The sequence below is a fragment of the Genypterus blacodes genome, unplaced genomic scaffold (genome assembly GCF_046128005.1).
Source record: "Genypterus blacodes isolate CSIRO-AG114 ecotype Tasmania unplaced genomic scaffold, CSIRO-AGI_Gbla_v1 ptg000054l_1, whole genome shotgun sequence".
In the NCBI taxonomy this organism is placed as follows: domain Eukaryota; kingdom Metazoa; phylum Chordata; class Actinopteri; order Ophidiiformes; family Ophidiidae; genus Genypterus; species Genypterus blacodes.
The window spans coordinates 307,484-330,260 of record NW_027466866.1 but is presented as its reverse complement, the minus strand read 5'-3'; the positions used below and the strand labels follow the sequence as shown (position 1 = coordinate 330,260).

General features: G+C 43.4%; 4 protein-coding genes and 1 pseudogene across 13 annotated transcripts in view; 4 read left to right on the top strand and 1 right to left on the bottom strand.

Annotated features, from left to right (window-relative positions):
- The first annotated feature begins 1,657 nt into the window (after window positions 1–1,657).
- Window positions 1,658–4,676, top strand: LOC143001664 (interferon-induced protein 44-like). 4 transcript variants are annotated; one of them, XM_076151394.1, is made up of 8 exons: window positions 1,658–1,793; window positions 2,348–2,903; window positions 3,068–3,107; window positions 3,256–3,451; window positions 3,573–3,725; window positions 3,809–3,980; window positions 4,072–4,172; window positions 4,310–4,676. In XM_076151394.1, exons 2-8 carry the CDS (start codon window positions 2,423–2,425, stop codon window positions 4,475–4,477), a joined length of 1,311 nt encoding a protein of 436 aa, XP_076007509.1. In that variant the 5' UTR covers window positions 1,658–1,793; window positions 2,348–2,422; the 3' UTR covers window positions 4,478–4,676. The 4 variants fall into 4 exon arrangements, with proteins under 4 accessions (XP_076007509.1, XP_076007507.1, XP_076007510.1 ...); XM_076151392.1 differs by having other exon boundaries at window positions 3,253–3,451; XM_076151393.1 differs by having other exon boundaries at window positions 1,702–1,793; window positions 2,331–2,903; window positions 3,253–3,451.
- Window positions 4,677–6,489: 1,813 nt separating this feature from the next.
- Window positions 6,490–9,521, top strand: LOC143001652 (interferon-induced protein 44-like). 4 transcript variants are annotated; one of them, XM_076151372.1, is made up of 8 exons: window positions 6,490–6,625; window positions 7,193–7,748; window positions 7,913–7,952; window positions 8,101–8,296; window positions 8,418–8,570; window positions 8,654–8,825; window positions 8,917–9,017; window positions 9,155–9,521. In XM_076151372.1, exons 2-8 carry the CDS (start codon window positions 7,268–7,270, stop codon window positions 9,320–9,322), a joined length of 1,311 nt encoding a protein of 436 aa, XP_076007487.1. In that variant the 5' UTR covers window positions 6,490–6,625; window positions 7,193–7,267; the 3' UTR covers window positions 9,323–9,521. The 4 variants fall into 4 exon arrangements, with proteins under 4 accessions (XP_076007487.1, XP_076007485.1, XP_076007488.1 ...); XM_076151370.1 differs by having other exon boundaries at window positions 8,098–8,296; XM_076151371.1 differs by having other exon boundaries at window positions 6,536–6,625; window positions 7,176–7,748; window positions 8,098–8,296.
- Window positions 9,522–11,388: 1,867 nt separating this feature from the next.
- On the top strand, window positions 11,389–19,530 carry LOC143001667 (interferon-induced protein 44-like; annotated as a pseudogene).
- On the top strand, window positions 11,394–14,303 carry LOC143001665 (interferon-induced protein 44-like). Of its 2 annotated transcripts, XM_076151396.1 has the most exons (8): window positions 11,394–11,470; window positions 12,021–12,593; window positions 12,758–12,797; window positions 12,943–13,141; window positions 13,263–13,415; window positions 13,499–13,670; window positions 13,762–13,862; window positions 14,000–14,303. In XM_076151396.1, the coding sequence occupies exons 2-8, from the start codon at window positions 12,113–12,115 to the stop codon at window positions 14,165–14,167; spliced, it is 1,314 nt and encodes a 437-aa protein (XP_076007511.1). In that variant the 5' UTR covers window positions 11,394–11,470; window positions 12,021–12,112; the 3' UTR covers window positions 14,168–14,303. The 2 variants fall into 2 exon arrangements, with proteins under 2 accessions (XP_076007511.1, XP_076007512.1); XM_076151397.1 differs by lacking the exon at window positions 11,394–11,470 and having other exon boundaries at window positions 12,062–12,593; window positions 12,946–13,141; window positions 14,000–14,182.
- Window positions 19,531–19,766: 236 nt separating the features above from the next.
- Window positions 19,767–22,777, bottom strand: part of rabgap1l (RAB GTPase activating protein 1-like) — a 73,992-nt gene continuing 70,981 nt past the window's right edge. For all 3 annotated transcript variants that reach the window (XM_076151385.1, XM_076151386.1, XM_076151388.1), the window contains 3 exons: window positions 22,557–22,628; window positions 22,232–22,432; window positions 19,767–22,126 (listed from right to left, as the gene is read on the bottom strand). In XM_076151385.1, coding sequence (XP_076007500.1) covers window positions 21,944–22,126; window positions 22,232–22,432; window positions 22,557–22,628 — 456 coding nt within the window. In that variant the 3' untranslated portion in view covers window positions 19,767–21,943. The remainder of the gene's footprint in view (window positions 22,127–22,231; window positions 22,433–22,556; window positions 22,629–22,777) is intronic.

Sequence of the window (22,777 nt, the reverse complement as noted above, 5' to 3'; positions counted from 1 at the left end):
GTCTTATCATTGATGAGTTTGTCGGGAAAAGGAAAGTCCAGATTTCCGCCCTAGTTTCAGTCACTGACGCTGAAGTATATTGTGTACTTCTGGTAAATACTTTCAAAATAAAGCCCTTACTGCGCTTTGCCAAAGAATTTGAATATACAGGGATACATAAGAAGCTTTTGATATTATTTTGAAAGCCAAGCACAATATTTCCGGTTCGTGTATGTAGTTGTAGTGAATGCTGCACCGTTGGAGACCTTCGTACCCCCGAATGTCTTCAAACTGCAGGTAAGAAACGTTTCGACAAACTTTAACATGAAATCGTGAAATCATGAATAGTTTGAACATTTTGTAATTGAAAGGGTTTTCCCTTAACCATGACGTATGACTGAGTTAGTATGGGTGTGTCAAGTTTCTAGATCCGCATGTGCCAGTCCTGTTACTCATACTTTTTTGGTGTTTTGCAGCATTATTTCCATTATTATTATTATTATTATTATTATTATTCCAGTGTTATGATCTGATTTGGCCATCTGGAGGATGAACATGAAATCCAGTTTATTTTATGAATAATGAAGGGCATTTCTCTGACAGCTCTGTTTGTTTTGCAGACTACACAGTGAGTCAACTATAGAAGCTCAAGAAAATGTTCGGACAAGCCTTTGGAGGCAAACAAATCACCATGAACCCAAAGCTCAGCACAATCCAGCAGAGGGCGATCTCCAATCAGCTGGGAGGTGCCAGGCTACAGCTGCTGTACAAGGCCACCATCCATGGATTCACTGGGGCCGCCTTCCACCAGCAGTGTGACAACCATGGTCCCACAGTGTCAGTAGGCTACAATGCATCTGGCTACGTGTTTGGAGGTTACACCACTCAAGCCTTTAGTCAGAGTGGACAGTATGTAGCAGATCGCGAGGCCTTTCTTTTCACATTAAAAGGAGAAAGAGTCATCAGATATAATGTCACCAATTCTACTTATGCAGTGAACATGATAACTTCCTGTGGTCCTTATTTTGGAGGAGCATTGGTCCTTGTCTATAAAAACCGAGCCGTAGTCCATAGCGATGCAGGAGGAGGCCATTACACCTTCATTTCTTGGTCCAATACGTTTTTCAACTTGTACATTTCCAATTTAGGTGATCTAACATGCAGTTTGGTTGCAGATGACATTCAACAGTTTGTTTTCATTAATCAAAATGATCACTAAGGGCTCTCCAGCATAGAGTTCTGGCTCCTAGCTGTTAAGGGCTAGAACCTTCTGCTCCTTAATTTTGACAAAACTGAATACAAAGAATATCTTAATCAACTCATTTCAATTTGAACATATCACCCCACACTACCATTAACTAAATAAATAACTAAATGACGAACTAAATAGAAAGTTAGTATTTTATTTACATTTGGCTGGGATAGGTTGAACAATACAAAGTCTACATTCTGGCACTGAGTCCTAAACAGAGCCGAGTAAAGTAGAGGTGTGTTTATATTCTGTTTAATTCCCCTTTCAGTTCTCTTCTGACACTGAAAGTGGCCAGTATGAGATTGTCGGGAAAACGAAAGTTAAGATTTCCGCCCGAGTGTCAGTCAAGGTAGCTGAAGAATATTGTGCACTTCTGGTAAATCCCTTCAAAATAAAGCCCTTACCACGCGTTGCCAAAAAAGAATTTGATTAATTACACGATACACAAGACGATTTTCACATTATTTTGAAAGCCAAGAACAATATTTCCGGTCTGTGTATGTAGTTGTGAATGCTGCATCTTCAGACACCTTCGTCATCCCCGAACGTCTTCAAACTGCAGGTAGAAATTAATGGAGTGTTGAATATTTTGACAAACTTCAACTTGAAATCGTCTGTTGCAGTCTAAACATTATGTAATTGAAAAAGTGTCACTGTGGATTTGAAGTGTACGTTCACATCTGTGTGTACTTACTGTACGTACATTACGTACGTACACACGCACACACACACACACACACAGGGCGAAAATATGATGATTGATAGCTTTGTTTAGATTAGGTGGACATTGTGCGGCCTGGTTTCACTTTCCTTTTACACAGAATCATGACGTATGACTGAGTTAGTTTGGGTGTGTCAAGTGTTTAGATCCGCCTGTGTCAGAATCATTTCATATTCTTCAATCTTGATGGCTCCACTCTTAGACTGGAAGAGATCAAGCTGGTCTTGATGTTTAATCAAACCAGATCAAACCCACAGTGTTTGGCTTTTCTTGTAATCCTGTTACAGCATTAATTTCCAGTATTATTATTATTGTTATTAATCCTGAACATGAAAATCCAGTTTATTTTATGAACAATGAAGGTAATTTCTCTGACAGCTCTGTTTGTTTTGCAGACTACACAGTGAGTGAACTGTAGAAGCTCCAGAAAATCAATATTCCTACAAACCTCAGCAGGCAAACGTTCCACCATGAACCCCATGCTTAACACGATCCAGCAGAGGGCGATCTCCAAGCAGCTGGGAGGTGGAAAGCTAAAGCTGCTGTACAAGGCCACCATCCATGGATTCACTGGGGCCGCCTTCCACCAGCAGTGTGACAACCATGGTCCCACAGTGTCAGTAGGCTACAATGCATCTGGCTACGTGTTTGGAGGTTACACCACTCAAGCCTTTAGTCAGAGTGGACAGTATGTAGCAGATCGCGAGGCCTTTCTTTTCACATTAAAAGGAGAAAGAGTCATCAAATATAATGTCACCAATTCTACTTATGCAGTGAACATGATAACTTCCTGTGGTCCTTATTTTGGAGAATCTTTGGTCCTTGTCTATGGAAACCGAGCCGTAGTCCATAGCAATGCTGGAGGAGGCTATTACACCTTCAATGATGCAGAAATGCATGGCAATGTTCTCAACCTGACTGAGTGTGAAGTCTATGAAGTTGAGGATGACGGTGAGTTTGTCATCATCAACCAAACTCTGATGCTTCTGGCTTCACAACACATTCTGACAAATGACTGATGACTTATTCTGCTATTCTTTAATGTTCACTATAAAAACAGTTATCTGGATTTATGATTTATGATGATTAGAATATCTGGATGTACTCTTCCGCAGAACTTGAGAAGCCATGGAGGACCACAGTCTGGGATTCTGTGTGAGTGGGGTGGAGGCATAGTTCTGCACCCTTTGTTTGTGGCACAGTTGTCATAGAGTTGAAGAGGTAGAGTTTCGATATATCCTGATTATTCTTCAAATGTTTCTGAAGACACAGTTGTTTTTTTTACCTGCACTGGTTTTAGTAGTAAGAGGAAGGAGATGATGGACAGCATCAGACTCTTCAAACCAACGATCACTGCTGTGGACCAGGTCCGGGTTCTGCTCATCGGACAGGTGGGAGCTGGAAAGTCCAGCTTCTTTAACTCCATCAACTCTATATTCAGAGGTCATGTCACCAGCCAGGCCACCGCCGGCTGCTCCAAGACCAGCCTCACCACCAAGGTCAGGTCCTCCTCAGCTTCTCAATGATGATATTGAACAGGTTACTGAGTCATAATTGGGTGACTGTTGGCACTGGTTGCCTGAATAAATGTGGATGAAGAAAACACTTTGTACCCAACAGTTTCGCACCTACTCCATAAAAGATGGACGAGAAGGAAAACCTCTGCCTATCATCTTGTGTGATACTATGGGATTAGAGGAGAACACAGGGGCGGGACTTGATGTGGATGACATCAGCAACATCCTCAAAGGTCACGTGCCAGACACTTACCAGGTGGCTACTGTAGGTTGTTCTCACCTTTACTTACATTCAGCAGGATCTGGCACTGAAGAGCCGTTTGTTTCTGTCTGAATCAGTTCAACCCCATTGCTCCTCTGCAACCACGAGCTCCCGGCTACCGCGAGTCTCCAGCACTCAAGGATCAGATCCACTGTGTGGCCTACGTCATCGACGCCAGCAAGGTCTCCATCATGTCGGATAAGCTGGAGGCGAAGCTGGATGCTATACGCAGAAAGATCAACTTAATGGGTCAGTCCCACAATATCAGTGGTAAATTAACATAATGTAGAATAAACAAGGTAGGGATCACATAATAGAAGACATTTGTGGTGTTTTCCAGGGCTTCCCCAGCTGGTGTTGCTGACTAAACCTGATGAATGCTGCCCCCTGGTGTCAGAGGATGTGAAGAACATTTACAGCAGCGGCTACATTAGGGACCTGGTGAGATCGCCTTTGATTTGACGTTGATGATTCTTATAAAGTCAAGGCCAAAGGATAGAAAATTAGCAGCGGTTTTACTTTGCTCTCTATGAAAACGTCTCCCTCAGCTGAATCTCTGTGCCGGGTTTGTGTTCCAGGTGCAGACGGTCCACACTCGGCTTGGTGTGCCGATGTGTTGCATTGTTCCAGTGAAGAACTACAGCATGGAGCTGGAGTTGGACCTGAACTGCGACATCCTGCTGCTCAGCGCCGTCGTTCAGATGCTTCGCTACATCGATAATTACTTTGATGATATCAGTGATTGATTCAGCATCCTCGCCAAAGAAGAGGGCAAAAAGAATCACAGCTGAAGTAACAATGCATCCAAATCTAATGGAATATGCCTGGGCTCATTCTCCTGTCTGCATGGCAACATTAACTGGTGGCTAAGTGGTAGAACTATGACCTCATTAACTATTTACTGATTTCAGATATTCACAAAATAAACACAATCAATCAACCAATTACTGAGGAGTTGTGATCTTCAGTGAGTGGAGTTATTGACATGTGATGATGTGGTTGTCCTCTTTAGCTGAAACCATTATCTAGGTGGTGCATTGAGGAAATGCACGTGGAGGCGGTGCTCTGGTAAAGACGTTTACATGCCTTAACTCTTCGATTAACAGTGGTATAATCTTGCTCTGTTACTCGTCAGTAGCCTTAAGGTATATTCATGATATTTATGGAGGCAGATTTATTGCCGCGGTAAAATCGAAGTATTAAGGTGCATGTAAGCGTGCTGACAGAAAGGTGGCGCTGGTCCCTGCCTGCTTCTTCCCTCATCCTCCATGTTCACAGTCCAGGAAAAACCGGCAATTGACGTCCGCAGGGAGCGCCTCGTCTCTCTGCTGCTCGTCTCTGCTCTTTGTGTTCCTCAACTCTACTGTGCATCCCGCGAGGACGAGGGAGGGGTGTGGTTACGCTGGGTCGTCCTTGGGGGAGGAGGGCGCCTGTGGCAGGGAGCCAGAGGAAGAGGAAAAAGAGGAGGAGGATGTGGAGGAGGCCGAGCCCTTCAGGGAGCCCAGGGTTTTGCTGAACCAAGAGTTCTTACCTGCCTGGATCTCGGTCATCAGGACTCCTGGCTGGTGCTCCAGCTCCTCTGCTATATTAACATTTCAGTATTAATGCTCTGTTTTTACTTGAGTAGAAAGAAATCTTGTCTCTGAAATGTATTATTAATTAATTTCTATATTTAAACTTTGATTGAAGAAATGACCACAAATACAGTATAAAGTAACATTAGCTAATATTAGCTAATATAATCTAACTAATATACTAACTAACTTATATAAATGATAAAATGCATATACACATAAGTACTCTGCAAGACACACTAATTCGGACAAACACAATAAATTCAAGGAATAATAAAACTTCCATTAAATGCCCCATAAGCAGCAATTTTCAAACCTCTCAACCCTCTTTTCAAGAAGATCAATGGTACAAATTCTGGTGTTAAATGTGGACAAACACAAATTTGAAAAGTGAACCCTAGATCCAGGCATTCTAAATGACTGCAGACCCATCTCTCATCTTCCTTCATACTGACTCTTTAATCCTCCTTTTGACCACAATATTTTACTCGACCACCTTGCAAATAACCTGGGAGTCTGCAACCATCCACTCTGCTGGTGAAAAAATAGTTCTCACTTTTTCTTGTCAAATGATACCATTTCATCTCTTTGTTCCCCAATGTTTGGTGTTCCTCAGGGTTCTGTTCTTGGTCCAATACGTTTTTCAACTTATACATTTCCAATCTAGGTGATCTAACATGCAGTTTCGTTGCAGATGACATTCATCAGTTTGTTTTCATTAATCCAAATGATCACTAAGGGCTCTCCAGCATAGAGTTCTGGCTCCTAGCTGTTAAGGGCTAGAACCTTCTGCTCCTTAATGTTGACAAAACTGAAATACAAAGAATATCTTAATCAACTCATTTCAATTTGAACATATCACCCCACACTACCATTAACTAAATAAATAACTAAATGACGAACTAAATAGAAAGTTAGTATTTTATTTACATTTGGCTGGGATAGGTTGAACAATACAAAGTCTATATTCTGGCACTGAGTCCTAAACAGAGGTGTGTTTATATTCTGTTTAATTCCCCTTTCAGTTCTCTTCTGACACTGAAAGTGGCCAGTATGAGTTTGTCGGTAAAAACGAAAGTTAAGATTTCCGCCCGAGTGTCAGTCAAGGTAGCTGAAGTATATTGTGCACTTCTGGTAAATCCCTTCAAAATAAAGCCCTTACCGCGCGTTGCCAAAGAAGAATTTGATATATTACACGATACACAAGCCGCTTTTCACATTATTTTGAAAGCCAAGAACAATATTTCCGGTCTGTGTATGTAGTTGTGAATGCTGCATCTTCAGACACCTTCGTCATCCCCGAACGTCTTCAAACTGCAGGTTAGAAATTAATGGAGTGTTGAATATTTTGACAAACTTCAACATGAAATCGTCTGTTGCAGTCTAAACATTATGTAATTGAAAAAGTGTCACTGTGGATTTGAAGTGTACGTTCACATCTGTGTGTACTTACTGTACGTACGTACGTACAGTACGTACACACACACACACACACACACACACACACACACACACACACACACACAGGGCGGAAATATGATGATTGATAGCTTTGTTTAGATTAGGTGGACATTGTGCGGCCTGGTTTCACTTTCCTTTTACACAGAATCATGACGTATGACTGAGTTAGTTTGGGTGTGTCAAGTGTCATGGAATCATTTCATATTCTTCCATCTTGATGGCTCCACTCTTAGACTGGAAGAGATCAAGCTGGTCTTGATGTTTAATCAAACCAGATCAAACCCACAGTGTTTGGCTTTTCTTGTAATCCTGTTACAGCATTAATTTCCAGTATTATTATTATTGTTATTAATCCTGAACATGAAAATCCAGTTTATTTTATGAACAATGAAGGTAATTTCTCTGACAGCTCTGTTTGTTTTGCAGACTACACAGTGAGTGAACTGTAGAAGCTCCAGAAAATCAATATTCCTACAAACCTCAGCAGGCAAACGTTCCACCATGAACCCCATGCTTAACACGATCCAGCAGAGGGCGATCTCCAAGCAGCTGGGAGGTGGAAAGCTAAAGCTGCTGTACAAGGCCACCATCCATGGATTCACTGGGGCCGCCTTCCACCAGCAGTGTGACAACCATGGTCCCACAGTGTCAGTAGGCTACAATGCATCTGGCTACGTGTTTGGAGGTTACACCACTCAAGCCTTTAGTCAGAGTGGACAGTATGTAGCAGATCGCGAGGCCTTTCTTTTCACATTAAAAGGAGAAAGAGTCATCAAATATAATGTCACCAATTCTACTTATGCAGTGAACATGATAACTTCCTGTGGTCCTTATTTTGGAGAATCTTTGGTCCTTGTCTATGGAAACCGAGCCGTAGTCCATAGCAATGCTGGAGGAGGCTATTACACCTTCAATGATGCAGAAATGCATGGCAATGTTCTCAACCTGACTGAGTGTGAAGTCTATGAAGTTGAGGATGACGGTGAGTTTGTCATCATCAACCAAACTCTGATGCTTCTGGCTTCACAACACATTCTGACAAATGACTGATGACTTATTCTGCTATTCTTTAATGTTCACTATAAAAACAGTTATCTGGATTTATGATTTATGATGATTAGAATATCTGGATGTACTCTTCCGCAGAACTTGAGAAGCCATGGAGGACCACAGTCTGGGATTCTGTGTGAGTGGGGTGGAGGCATAGTTCTGCACCCTTTGTTTGTGGCACAGTTGTCATAGAGTTGAAGAGGTAGAGTTTCGATATATCCTGATTATTCTTCAAATGTTTCTGAAGACACAGTTGTTTTTTTTACCTGCACTGGTTTTAGTAGTAAGAGGAAGGAGATGATGGACAGCATCAGACTCTTCAAACCAACGATCACTGCTGTGGACCAGGTCCGGGTTCTGCTCATCGGACAGGTGGGAGCTGGAAAGTCCAGCTTCTTTAACTCCATCAACTCTATATTCAGAGGTCATGTCACCAGCCAGGCCACCGCCGGCTGCTCCAAGACCAGCCTCACCACCAAGGTCAGGTCCTCCTCAGCTTCTCAATGATGATATTGAACAGGTTACTGAGTCATAATTGGGTGACTGTTGGCACTGGTTGCCTGAATAAATGTGGATGAAGAAAACACTTTGTACCCAACAGTTTCGCACCTACTCCATAAAAGATGGACGAGAAGGAAAACCTCTGCCTATCATCTTGTGTGATACTATGGGATTAGAGGAGAACACAGGGGCGGGACTTGATGTGGATGACATCAGCAACATCCTCAAAGGTCACGTGCCAGACACTTACCAGGTGGCTACTGTAGGTTGTTCTCACCTTTACTTACATTCAGCAGGATCTGGCACTGAAGAGCCGTTTGTTTCTGTCTGAATCAGTTCAACCCCATTGCTCCTCTGCAACCACGAGCTCCCGGCTACCGCGAGTCTCCAGCACTCAAGGATCAGATCCACTGTGTGGCCTACGTCATCGACGCCAGCAAGGTCTCCATCATGTCGGATAAGCTGGAGGCGAAGCTGGATGCTATACGCAGAAAGATCAACTTAATGGGTCAGTCCCACAATATCAGTGGTAAATTAACATAATGTAGAATAAACAAGGTAGGGATCACATAATAGAAGACATTTGTGGTGTTTTCCAGGGCTTCCCCAGCTGGTGTTGCTGACTAAACCTGATGAATGCTGCCCCCTGGTGTCAGAGGATGTGAAGAACATTTACAGCAGCGGCTACATTAGGGACCTGGTGAGATCGCCTTTGATTTGACGTTGATGATTCTTATAAAGTCAAGGCCAAAGGATAGAAAATTAGCAGCGGTTTTACTTTGCTCTCTATGAAAACGTCTCCCTCAGCTGAATCTCTGTGCCGGGTTTGTGTTCCAGGTGCAGACGGTCCACACTCGGCTTGGTGTGCCGATGTGTTGCATTGTTCCAGTGAAGAACTACAGCATGGAGCTGGAGTTGGACCTGAACTGCGACATCCTGCTGCTCAGCGCCGTCGTTCAGATGCTTCGCTACATCGATAATTACTTTGATGATATCAGTGATTGATTCAGCATCCTCGCCAAAGAAGAGGGCAAAAAGAATCACAGCTGAAGTAACAATGCATCCAAATCTAATGGAATATGCCTGGGCTCATTCTCCTGTCTGCATGGCAACATTAACTGGTGGCTAAGTGGTAGAACTATGACCTCATTAACTATTTACTGATTTCAGATATTCACAAAATAAACACAATCAATCAACCAATTACTGAGGAGTTGTGATCTTCAGTGAGTGGAGTTATTGACATGTGATGATGTGGTTGTCCTCTTTAGCTGAAACCATTATCTAGGTGGTGCATTGAGGAAATGCACGTGGAGGCGGTGCTCTGGTAAAGACGTTTACATGCCTTAACTCTTCGATTAACAGTGGTATAATCTTGCTCTGTTACTCGTCAGTAGCCTTAAGGTATATTCATGATATTTATGGAGGCAGATTTATTGCCGCGGTAAAATCGAAGTATTAAGGTGCATGTAAGCGTGCTGACAGAAAGGTGGCGCTGGTCCCTGCCTGCTTCTTCCCTCATCCTCCATGTTCACAGTCCAGGAAAAACCGGCAATTGACGTCCGCAGGGAGCGCCTCGTCTCTCTGCTGCTCGTCTCTGCTCTTTGTGTTCCTCAACTCTACTGTGCATCCCGCGAGGACGAGGGAGGGGTGTGGTTACGCTGGGTCGTCCTTGGGGGAGGAGGGCGCCTGTGGCAGGGAGCCAGAGGAAGAGGAAAAAGAGGAGGAGGATGTGGAGGAGGCCGAGCCCTTCAGGGAGCCCAGGGTTTTGCTGAACCAAGAGTTCTTACCTGCCTGGATCTCGGTCATCAGGACTCCTGGCTGGTGCTCCAGCTCCTCTGCTATATTAACATTTCAGTATTAATGCTCTGTTTTTACTTGAGTAGAAAGAAATCTTGTCTCTGAAATGTATTATTAATTAATTTCTATATTTAAACTTTGATTGAAGAAATGACCACAAATACAGTATAAAGTAACATTAGCTAATATTAGCTAATATAATCTAACTAATATACTAACTAACTTATATAAATGATAAAATGCATATACACATAAGTACTCTGCAAGACACACTAATTCGGACAAACACAATAAATTCAAGGAATAATAAAACTTCCATTAAATGCCCCATAAGCAGCAATTTTCAAACCTCTCAACCCTCTTTTCAAGAAGATCAATGGTACAAATTCTGGTGTTAAATGTGGACAAACACAAATTTGAAAAGTGAACCCTAGATCCAGGCATTCTAAATGACTGCAGACCCATCTCTCATCTTCCTTCATACTGACTCTTTAATTCTCCTTTTGACCACAATATTTTACTCGACCACCTTGCAAATAACCTGGGAGTCTGCAACCATCCACTCTGCTGGTGAAAAAATAGTTCTCACTTTTTCTTGTCAAATGATACCATTTCATCTCTTTGTTCCCCAATGTTTGGTGTTCCTCAGGGTTCTGTTCTTGGTCCAATACGTTTTTCAACTTATACATTTCCAATCTAGGTGATCTAACATGCAGTTTCGTTGCAGATGACATTCATCAGTTTGTTTTCATTAATCCAAATGATCACTAAGGGCTCTCCAGCATAGAGTTCTGGCTCCTAGCTGTTAAGGGCTAGAACCTTCTGCTCCTTAATGTTGACAAAACTGAAATACAAAGAATATCTTAATCAACTCATTTCAATTTGAACATATCACCCCACACTACCATTAACTAAATAAATAACTAAATGACGAACTAAATAGAAAGTTAGTATTTTATTTACATTTGGCTGGGATAGGTTGAACAATACAAAGTCTATATTCTGGCACTGAGTCCTAAACAGAGGTGTGTTTATATTCTGTTTAATTCCCCTTTCAGTTCTCTTCTGACACTGAAAGTGGCCAGTATGAGTTTGTCGGTAAAAACGAAAGTTAAGATTTCCGCCCGAGTGTCAGTCAAGGTAGCTGAAGTATATTGTGCACTTCTGGTAAATCCCTTCAAAATAAAGCCCTTACCGCGCGTTGCCAAAGAAGAATTTGATATATTACACGATACACAAGCCGCTTTTCACATTATTTTGAAAGCCAAGAACAATATTTCCGGTCTGTGTATGTAGTTGTGAATGCTGCATCTTCAGACACCTTCGTCATCCCCGAACGTCTTCAAACTGCAGGTTAGAAATTAATGGAGTGTTGAATATTTTGACAAACTTCAACATGAAATCGTCTGTTGCAGTCTAAACATTATGTAATTGAAAAAGTGTCACTGTGGATTTGAAGTGTACGTTCACATCTGTGTGTACTTACTGTACGTACGTACGTACAGTACGTACACACACACACACACACACACACACACACACACACACACACACACACAGGGCGGAAATATGATGATTGATAGCTTTGTTTAGATTAGGTGGACATTGTGCGGCCTGGTTTCACTTTCCTTTTACACAGAATCATGACGTATGACTGAGTTAGTTTGGGTGTGTCAAGTGTCATGGAATCATTTCATATTCTTCCATCTTGATGGCTCCACTCTTAGACTGGAAGAGATCAAGCTGGTCTTGATGTTTAATCAAACCAGATCAAACCCACAGTGTTTGGCTTTTCTTGTAATCCTGTTACAGCATTAATTTCCAGTATTATTATTATTGTTATTAATCCTGAACATGAAAATCCAGTTTATTTTATGAACAATGAAGGTAATTTCTCTGACAGCTCTGTTTGTTTTGCAGACTACACAGTGAGTGAACTGTAGAAGCTCCAGAAAATCAATATTCCTACAAACCTCAGCAGGCAAACGTTCCACCATGAACCCCATGCTTAACACGATCCAGCAGAGGGCGATCTCCAAGCAGCTGGGAGGTGGAAAGCTAAAGCTGCTGTACAAGGCCACCATCCATGGATTCACTGGGGCCGCCTTCCACCAGCAGTGTGACAACCATGGTCCCACAGTGTCAGTAGGCTACAATGCATCTGGCTACGTGTTTGGAGGTTACACCACTCAAGCCTTTAGTCAGAGTGGACAGTATGTAGCAGATCGCGAGGCCTTTCTTTTCACATTAAAAGGAGAAAGAGTCATCAAATATAATGTCACCAATTCTACTTATGCAGTGAACATGATAACTTCCTGTGGTCCTTATTTTGGAGAATCTTTGGTCCTTGTCTATGGAAACCGAGCCGTAGTCCATAGCAATGCTGGAGGAGGCTATTACACCTTCAATGATGCAGAAATGCATGGCAATGTTCTCAACCTGACTGAGTGTGAAGTCTATGAAGTTGAGGATGACGGTGAGTTTGTCATCATCAACCAAACTCTGATGCTTCTGGCTTCACAACACATTCTGACAAATGACTGATGACTTATTCTGCTATTCTTTAATGTTCACTATAAAAACAGTTATCTGGATTTATGATTTATGATGATTAGAATATCTGGATGTACTCTTCCGCAGAACTTGAGAAGCCATGGAGGACCACAGTCTGGGATTCTGTGTGAGTGGGGTGGAGGCATAGTTCTGCACCCTTTGTTTGTGGCACAGTTGTCATAGAGTTGAAGAGGTAGAGTTTCGATATATCCTGATTATTCTTCAAATGTTTCTGAAGACACAGTTGTTTTTTTTACCTGCACTGGTTTTAGTAGTAAGAGGAAGGAGATGATGGACAGCATCAGACTCTTCAAACCAACGATCACTGCTGTGGACCAGGTCCGGGTTCTGCTCATCGGACAGGTGGGAGCTGGAAAGTCCAGCTTCTTTAACTCCATCAACTCTATATTCAGAGGTCATGTCACCAGCCAGGCCACCGCCGGCTGCTCCAAGACCAGCCTCACCACCAAGGTCAGGTCCTCCTCAGCTTCTCAATGATGATATTGAACAGGTTACTGAGTCATAATTGGGTGACTGTTGGCACTGGTTGCCTGAATAAATGTGGATGAAGAAAACACTTTGTACCCAACAGTTTCGCACCTACTCCATAAAAGATGGACGAGAAGGAAAACCTCTGCCTATCATCTTGTGTGATACTATGGGATTAGAGGAGAACACAGGGGCGGGACTTGATGTGGATGACATCAGCAACATCCTCAAAGGTCACGTGCCAGACACTTACCAGGTGGCTACTGTAGGTTGTTCTCACCTTTACTTACATTCAGCAGGATCTGGCACTGAAGAGCCGTTTGTTTCTGTCTGAATCAGTTCAACCCCATTGCTCCTCTGCAACCACGAGCTCCCGGCTACCGCGAGTCTCCAGCACTCAAGGATCAGATCCACTGTGTGGCCTACGTCATCGACGCCAGCAAGGTCTCCATCATGTCGGATAAGCTGGAGGCGAAGCTGGATGCTATACGCAGAAAGATCAACTTAATGGGTCAGTCCCACAATATCAGTGGTAAATTAACATAATGTAGAATAAACAAGGTAGGGATCACATAATAGAAGACATTTGTGGTGTTTTCCAGGGCTTCCCCAGCTGGTGTTGCTGACTAAACCTGATGAATGCTGCCCCCTGGTGTCAGAGGATGTGAAGAACATTTACAGCAGCGGCTACATTAGGGACCTGGTGAGATCGCCTTTGATTTGACGTTGATGATTCTTATAAAGTCAAGGCCAAAGGATAGAAAATTAGCAGCGGTTTTACTTTGCTCTCTATGAAAACGTCTCCCTCAGCTGAATCTCTGTGCCGGGTTTGTGTTCCAGGTGCAGACGGTCCACACTCGGCTTGGTGTGCCGATGTGTTGCATTGTTCCAGTGAAGAACTACAGCATGGAGCTGGAGTTGGACCTGAATTGCGACATCCTGCTGCTCAGCGCCGTCGTTCAGATGCTTCGTTACATCGATAATTACTTTGACGATATCAGTGATTGATTCGTCATCCTCGCCAAAGAAGAGGGCAAAAAGAATCACAGCTGAAGTAACAATGCATCCAAATCTAATGGAATATGCCTGGGTTCATTCTCCTGTCTGCATGGCAACATTAACTGGTTAAGTGTTAGAACTATGACCTCATTTACTGTTTACTGTTTTTAGATATTCACAAAATAAACACAATCAATCAATCAATCACTGAACAGTTGTGATCTTCAGTGAGTGGAGTTATTGGCATGTGATGATGTCGTTGTCCTCTTTAACTGAAACCATTATCCACCTTTATCCACTTGTGCTTTGCCAAAGAAGACTGAATAATTACAGCAGGGGTCGCCAACACGTCGCTCGCAAGCGACTGGTCGTTCGCAAAGCATTTCTGAGTAGCGGCCCGAAAGGTTCAGAGAATGCATACATTTGACATCACATCGTCACTTGGTAAAGCCGTTTACATTTCTATCCAATCAAATTCAGACATCCCGCCCACTTTTGTCATAAAACGATTATAAACCAATCAGCTCTCAGTCCAACAAATGAGGCGGCTGTCTAGTTTGGTTACGTGACACAGTAACACTCGGCTCGCAAGCGCACGCCGGATTTGAGGATGACCGCCCCCAAAACAGCCCCGGTAAAAGGCAATAAATGTACTATTTTCATGAAGAATTAAAATAAAAAAATACGAATGGGAATGACAAGTATGTACATGTCTCATTTGCGGTGCGAATGCGTATGTGGAGCGCCACCTCACCAAAGTCCACAGCAATTTTTCACGGGACTTTCTGACTGCCAGCAGGGCGTCATGTGTCGCTCGCGAACGAGCCGGTGCAACGACCGGCTCTTTTAGGTAAACAATGGGAGTCGGCTCCTGTCCGAGAGCCGTTTTTTTTTCTTCTGCAACTTAATACAAGACAGAATGATAGAATGGTCCCGGTCTGCAGTGTGCGAAAAGATGACAGCTGTAAAAAAAAAAATAAAAAAAAATAAAAGCAGCATTTGGATGCATTTTAACAATTAACGAGCAGGGTCCACAAAAAACCTTCACAGACATGAGAACTGTACATCCAACAGTCCAGTTTAAAGAAAAAAAGGTAGGCTAGCGTGCCTGCTAGTACTGTCAGTGCTTCTACAATTGTTGGGATTTAGAAGCTCCATCCAGGCTCTCAATCCAGTGTGTGTTCTTCCAAACAGGAAAACACTCCAAACTGTACGACAGAAAACGTGCTTCACTGCAAGGACATTCCAAAACTATTTAAATTCCTCATGAAAACAGTACCACACTCACTGTCATCTCATTAACATCAGAACAGACTGAATGCATGTGAAGCACAGATGATATGGGTACTACAGGGAATTCCCTGAATTACAGGGAATGTGAAGGGAAGTTGTGATAGTGATATGTTGACAGACAGAAAATGTGAAATATGAAAGGTATAGTATTGGTAAAATAGTAAAATAAGTAACTAATTATAAATGAGATTAATATGATGTGAATTTATTGATGTGAGATTGACACTGAAAATGTATACAGAAAAAAACAAGCTCATGTTGCTGAATTAAAGTGCATTTGAAACAAAATGTGAGTGCTGAGTGTTGGATATCTCCATTTTGTAAATGTTCACACAAAAGACGCTTATTCAGCTGGTTTGGGTGGAGAATCAGCCATGTGGTTAAATGTTACAGATAATGTAAAACATGAGTAGCTCATGGACACTTTTATTTTGTCAAAGTAGCTCGCAGAGACAAAAATGTTGGAGACACCTGAATTACAGAGATACATAAGAAGCGTTGGATATTATTTTGAAAGCCAAACACAATATTTCCGGTCCGTGTATGTAGTTGTAAATGCTGCACCTTTAGAGACCTATGTACCCCCGAACATCTTCAAACTGCAGGTAGGAAATTAATGGAGTGTAGATTTGACAAACTTTAACATGAAATCGTCTGTTGCAGTCTGAACATTTTGTTATTTAAAAAGGGTCATTGTGGATTTGAAGTGTGTGTGTTTGTGTGTGTCTCACACACACACACACACACACACACACACACACACACACACACACACACACACACACACACAGATACATACATACATACAGGGTGGAAATATATAGGATAGGATGGTTGATGGCTTTGTTTAGATTAGGTGGACATTGTGCGGCCTGGTTTCACTACCCATGTTTCACTTAGAATCATGACCTATGACTGAGTTAGTTTGGGTGTGTCAAGTGTCTAGATCGGCCTGTGTCAGAATCATTTCATATTCTTCCATCTTGATGGCTCCACTTTTAGACGGGAAGAGATCAAGCTGGTCTTGATGATTAAACCCACAGTGTTTGACTTTTCTTGTAATCCTGTTACGGCATTAATTTCCATTATTATTATTTTTATTATTATTATTATTATTATTATTATTATTATTATTATCAATATAAATATTATTAATATCCCAGTGTTATGATCTGACTTGGCCATCTGGATGATGTACATGAAATCCAATTTATTTCATGAAAAATGAAGGGAATTTCTCTGACAGCTCTGTCTGTTTTGCAGACTACACAGTGAGTGAACTGTAGAAGCTCAAGAAAATCAATATTCCTTCAAACCTCAGCAGGCAAACGTTCCACCATGAACCCCATGCTCAGCACAATCCAGCAGAGGGCGTTCTCCAAGCAGCTGGGAGGTGGAAGGCTACAGCTGCTGTACAAGGCCACCATCCATGGATTCACTGGGGCCGCCTTCCACCAGCAGTGTGACAACCATGGTCCCACAGTGTCAGTAGGCTACAATGCATTTGGCTACGTGTTTGGAGGTTACACCACTCAAGCCTTTAGTCAGAGTGGACAGTATGTAGCAGATCGCGAGGCCTTTCTTTTTACATTAAAAGGAGAAAGAGTCATCAAATATCGTGTCACCAATTCTGCTAATGCAGTGAAAATGATAAATACCTCTGGTCCTTATTTTGGAGAATCTTTGGTCCTTGTCTATGGAAACCAAGCCGTAGTCTATAGCAATGCAGCAACTTATTACACCTTCAATGCTGCAGAAATGCATGGCAATGATCTCAAGCTGAGTGTGAAGTCTATGGAGTTAAGGTTGACGGTGAGTTTGTCATCATCAACCAAACTCTGATGCTTCTGGCTTCACAACACATTCTGACAAATGACTGATGACTTATTCTGCTATTCTTTAACATTCACCATATAAACACTTATTTGGATTTATGATTTCTGATGATCATAATATCTGGATGTACTCTTCCACAGAACTTGAGAAGCCATGGAGGACCACAGTCTGGGATTCTGTGTGAGTGGGGTGGAGGCATAGTTCTGCACCCTTTGTTTGTGGCACAGTTGTTGTCATAGAGAGGTAGAGTTTCAATATATCCTGATTATTCTTCAAATGTTTCTGAAGACAGTTTTTTTTACCTGCACTGGTTTTAGCAGTAAGAGGAAGGAGATGATGGACAGCATCAGACTCTTCAGACCCATGACCACTTCTGTGGACCAGGTCCGGGTTCTGCTCATCGGACAGGTGGGAGCTGGAAAGTCCAGCTTCTTTAACTCCATCAACTCTATATTCAGAGGTCATATCACCAGGAAGGCCACCGCCGGCTGCTCCAAGACCAGCCTCACCACCAAGGTCAGGTCCTCCTCAGCTTCTCAAGGATGATATTGAACAGGTTACTGAGTCATAATTGGGTGACTGTTGGCCCTGGTTGCCTGAATAAATGTGGATGAAGAAAAGACTTTGTACCAACAGTTTTGCACCTACTCCATAAAAGATGGACGAGAAGGAAAACCTCTGCCTATCATCTTGTGTGATACTATGGGATTAGAGGAGAACAAAGGGGCGGGACTTGATGTGGATGATGTCAGCAATATCCTCAAAGGTCATGTGCCAGACACTTACCAGGTAGGTTTTTCTCACCTTTACTTACATTCAGCAGGATCTGGCACTGAAGAGCCGTTTGTTTCTGTCTGAATCAGTTCAACCCCTCTGCTCCTCTGCAACCACGAACTCCCGGCTACCACGAGTCTCCAGCACTCAAGGATCAGATCCACTGTGTGGCCTACGTCATCGACGGCAGCAAGGTCTCCATCATGTCGGATAAGCTGGAGGTGAAGCTGGATGCTATACGCAGAAAGATCAACTTAATGGGTCAGTCCCACAATATCAGTGGTAAATTAACATAATGTAGAATAAGGCCACGGCCCCCCCTGGAAAATGGCTGGCCCCCCCAGTGGCCACTGACCTTCCATCACTCACACTCCGGAGTCGGAATCTTGGAGTCACAGTGGCACAATTGCGCAGGTGAGGGGGGGAGGGGTAGGTGGAGGGGCGCTTGTGTTGTGCACTTGCCGGTGAAAATCACCGCTCGCCGGGAAAAATTACAGGTTGCCGGAGGGGTGCTTCTATTGGCAAGTGCGCGATAGAAGCGCCCCTCAGGTTGCCGGTGATTGCCGGAGGGGTGTGATTTTCACCGGAAAGTCAACAGTTGCCGGGGAAAATGATCGGTTGCCAGAGGGCCGTTTTTATTGCGCACTTGCAGATAGACGCACCCCTCTGGTTGCCGGTGTTGTCCGTGATTTTCTCCAGCCGGTGCCAGCGCACTTGCGGGTAACAATCACCGATTGCCAGAGGGGCGCTTCTATCTGGCACTCCTCCCCCGTCATCGTACATTTTGGTCGGCCACCCCAAGACTCTCAGGGCCCCCATCTGGTCCCCCCTATGAAAAATTTCTGGAGGCGCCACTGATTTGTGCTGTTTTCCAGGGCTTCCCCAGCTGGTGTTGCTGACTAAACCTGATGAATGCTGCCCCCTGGTGTCAGAGGATGTGAAGAACATTTACAGCAGCGGCTACATTAGGGACCTGGTGAGATGGCCTTTGATTTGACGTTTATGATTCTTATAAAGTAAAGGCCAAAGGAAAGAAAATCTAGCAGCGGTCTTACTCTGCTCTCTATGAAAACATCTCCTTTAGCTGAATCTCTGTGCCGGGTTTGTGTTCCAGGTGCAGACGGTCAACACTCGGCTTGGTGTGCCGATGTGTTGCATTGTTCCAGTGAAGAACTACAGCATGGAGCTGGAGTTGGACCTGAACTGCGACATGCTGCTGCTCAGCGCCGTCGTTCAGATGCTTCGCAACATAGAACAATACTTTGATGATATGAGTGATTGATTCAGCATCCTTGCCAAAGAAGAGGGCAAAAAGAATCACAGCTGAAGTAACAATGCATCCAAATCTAATGGAATATGCCTGGGTTCATTCTTCTGTCTGCATGGCAACATTAATTGGTTAAGTGTTAGAACTATGACCTCATTTACTGTTTACTGATTTCAGATATTCACAAAATAAACACAATCAATCAATCAATTGCTGAGGAGTTGTGATCTTCAGTGAGTGGAGTTATTGGCATGTGATGATGTGGTTTAACTGAAACCATTATCTGCCTGTCTTTATTTTGCATCTTAGTTGTAAAGCTTTGATGACAAATAGGCAGAAATTTAACCAATTCTGCATGCAAGGTGCGAGAAGTCACAGCTATATTTATTTATTGTGTGTGTTTCAGATTTACTGTTGCTGTAGAAAATGAGAGCCGGCTTAATTAATGTGAATTTTATTTATTTACTAAACACATCACTTTACATTTTCTCACTTATTAGCACAGGGATGATTTCGATGCAGGTGTCTGTTTGCGTTCTGTGTATTCCTTCAACATGAAGAAAGGCAAAGATGGTGTTGGCACAGCCGTGTATGGCGATGATGATGATGATGATGATGATGGACCGTTGAGAGATAAATTGTGCTCTTTTCCAGATACCACAGAGTCTACACTATATTACCTAATGTTAGAAGCTAAGTCAGCGTGCAGACTCGGGCATCTATGGTGGATTCAGAATGGCAACAGCATGAATGGATGGAAACATAAGTGCGTGTGTGGGTGAAGGTCCTAACGTAAAGCAGCACTGACACACACCGTTAACACCTTTACGTAAAGATTTAACTTCAATTGCTTTGATTCAGCAGGGGGAAGAGGAGGGAAACGTTTGGTGCTGATCCAACATGAACACGGTCAAAAGGGGGATTTTCGAGAAGGTCAAACACCAATTTCAATACAACATAATCGTCTACTGTGGGATAAATGTGCCAATCAACCAGTGCAGTTTGGTCCAGAGACATTTAAAAACTTATGACAGATAAAGCAATCAGGTCCTCCTGCTATTGTTCTGGTCGCGTCTTTCTCCGGTATTTAATTCGATTAAGATAAGAGTTTGTCTTGGCTTATTTTGGCCTTGGTGGAGGTATGATCTCTACACAGTGCCCCTCTAAAGTAATGTTGGTCTTGATCGATAAAAAGTAAGAACATTTGTGATGAGGCGAGCCGTTAAAAAGCAAATGTGGTCATAAAAGCTTAAAGTCAAACGTCTCAGTGTGATTACACAGCTGGAGTGAGTTCAGCCACACACACACACGCCGCACACATTTGCCACTTTGGCTCGTCTGCTTTTGGACTCGACCGGACTCGATCACACTGCTGTGCTTCTTTACGTCAACGTCCAACCAGATCACATTCAATTTCCAAAAAAGTAAAAAAAAGGAAATTTAACAAAGAACTATTTCTCGTTTTGTTTTTTCCGTTTTAAAGAACTGTACAAGATTAAAAAAAACAATAATTAGTTATACATATTTATAAGACAACTTTGTTTACTGTATATTACCATAAAGTAAAACAACTTCAGTGTTGTTCTCTGAAACTGAACGCGGTTTTCCTTTTCAGCATCAGCTCCAAAATAACAACTGAACTGACGCTGTAACGCTGCAGCAGCCGCGTGTGGCCACAGGCTGGAGCCAAATCTCTTGTGTTTCCGTCTCTGCTCACTTCAAACCATCACGACCTGACATTCCTGCTGACCATTTCCCGAATGCTGTAGAGTTTCAGTTTGTATATTTTACATTGTTTTCCCTTTATTTCTGTGCAATATGAAAATAAATAGACGCCTTAAACACGCCGAAGCTGTGAAGTCCATCCACGCTACGAAACTTCAGCTAAAATAACAGAGTTTATGGATTTAACGTGACGATTTCACTGCTTCACTAAGTTTTAAGCGTCCGCAGGTGTTTTGCACTGAAATACAAGGAAAACAACGGCTGGGTGGACGGGAGGGACGTACGCTGAAAAGGCATGGTTTGAAAAACGGTCAACAGGAATGCAAAGTGTGTACGATCTGTAATAAATGGACCAACACAAGTAAAATCACTCGGTACATTTACATGCACTCAATACGCTGAGGCTTTGCCCTTAGTGGGATTAAAGGCAAAAATGAGATTAAGCCGTATACATGGACGGAATCAATAGAATTCCGCAGTTCTCAGAGTATGACGTGTTGCGTAATCACAATATGAGGCCAGGCTGCCCGTTGAGGAAATGCACATGGAGGCGGTGCTCTGGTAAAGACGTTTACATGCCTTAACTCAACGATTAACAGTGGTATAATCTTGCTCTGTTACTCGTCAGTGGCATTAAGGTGTATTCATGATATTTATGGAGGCAGAGTTATTGCCGCGGTACAATCGAAGTTTTAAGGTGCATGTAAACGTGCTGACCGAAAGATGGCGCTGGTCCCTGCCTGCTTCTCCCCTCATCCTCCATGTTCACAGTCCAGGAAAAACCGGCGAGTGGCGTCCACAGGGAGCGCCTCGTCTCTCTGCTGCTCGTTTCTGCTCTGTGTGTTCCTCAGCTCTACTGTGCATCGCGGGAGAACGAGGGAGGGGTGTGGTTACGCTGGGCCGTCCTTGGGGGAGGAGGGCGCCTGTGGCAGGGAGCCAGAGGAAGAAGAGGAGGAGGAGGAGGAGGAGGTGGAGGAGGCCGAGCTCTTCAGGGAGCCCAGGGTTTTGCTGAACCAAGAGTTCTTAGCCGCCTGGATCTCTGTCATCAGGACTCCTCGCTGGTGCTCCAGCTCCTGCAGAGAGACAAGAGGCAGAGGTGAACCTGAGCTCCACACAATGCACACAGAGATCACAGGAGCCTACTCTCTGCTGTTACACACTGTGTGTTCTTCCCTCACCTGGATGCGACACTTGGCCTCCACCAGCTGCAGTTTGGTCTGAGCGAGCTCCAACTCCAGATGCCTCAGCTGCTCCTTCAGTCCGTCCTTCTCCTCATCCAGCGGCTCGGCGGACTGATTATCCCTGCCGGGTGACGACACCTGTAGGGACCCCAGGGTGCTGAACAACACCCTGCAGCGCTCGCAACCCATCACTTTACTCTGCAAACACACACACACATCAGCAGAGTCAGACGGGATCACTCGGGAGCTTCTTTGCTAAACAACAACATTGTGTGTGTGTGTGTGTGTGTTGTTCAGAGGTGCATTAACGTCATAATCTCACCCTGACAAGGTCCAGCTCTTCTTTGGTGGCGGCCTGCTGTTTTTCCAGCCTGGTGCTCAGCTGGGAGCAGATCTAAAACACACAGACAAAGCGGATTACACACACACACACACACACACACTTGAAACACTAAGACACACCAGGCCATTTCTTTATTAAGCTGTATATAAACTGAGCAACATAACCATTAAACTCTAGTAACAGGTAACGGAAAATGTCCG

Bases quoted from the DNA above. Each gene is read 5' to 3' on its own strand.
- LOC143001665 (XM_076151396.1), top strand. From the start codon at position 12,113: ATGAACCCCATGCTTAACACGATCCAGCAGAGGGCGATCTCCAAGCAG. The intron at 13,671-13,761 runs GTCAGTCCCACA...GGTGTTTTCCAG, and splicing joins CAGAAAGATCAACTTAATGG to GGCTTCCCCAGCTGGTGTTG. The intron at 13,863-13,999 runs GTGAGATCGCCT...TTTGTGTTCCAG, and splicing joins GCGGCTACATTAGGGACCTG to GTGCAGACGGTCCACACTCG.
- LOC143001652 (XM_076151370.1), top strand. From the start codon at position 7,268: ATGAACCCCATGCTTAACACGATCCAGCAGAGGGCGATCTCCAAGCAG. The intron at 8,297-8,417 runs GTCAGGTCCTCC...TGTACCCAACAG, and splicing joins AGACCAGCCTCACCACCAAG to TTTCGCACCTACTCCATAAA. The intron at 8,826-8,916 runs GTCAGTCCCACA...GGTGTTTTCCAG, and splicing joins CAGAAAGATCAACTTAATGG to GGCTTCCCCAGCTGGTGTTG.
- LOC143001664 (XM_076151392.1), top strand. From the start codon at position 2,423: ATGAACCCCATGCTTAACACGATCCAGCAGAGGGCGATCTCCAAGCAG. The intron at 2,904-3,067 runs GTGAGTTTGTCA...ACTCTTCCGCAG, and splicing joins CTATGAAGTTGAGGATGACG to AACTTGAGAAGCCATGGAGG. The intron at 3,452-3,572 runs GTCAGGTCCTCC...TGTACCCAACAG, and splicing joins AGACCAGCCTCACCACCAAG to TTTCGCACCTACTCCATAAA.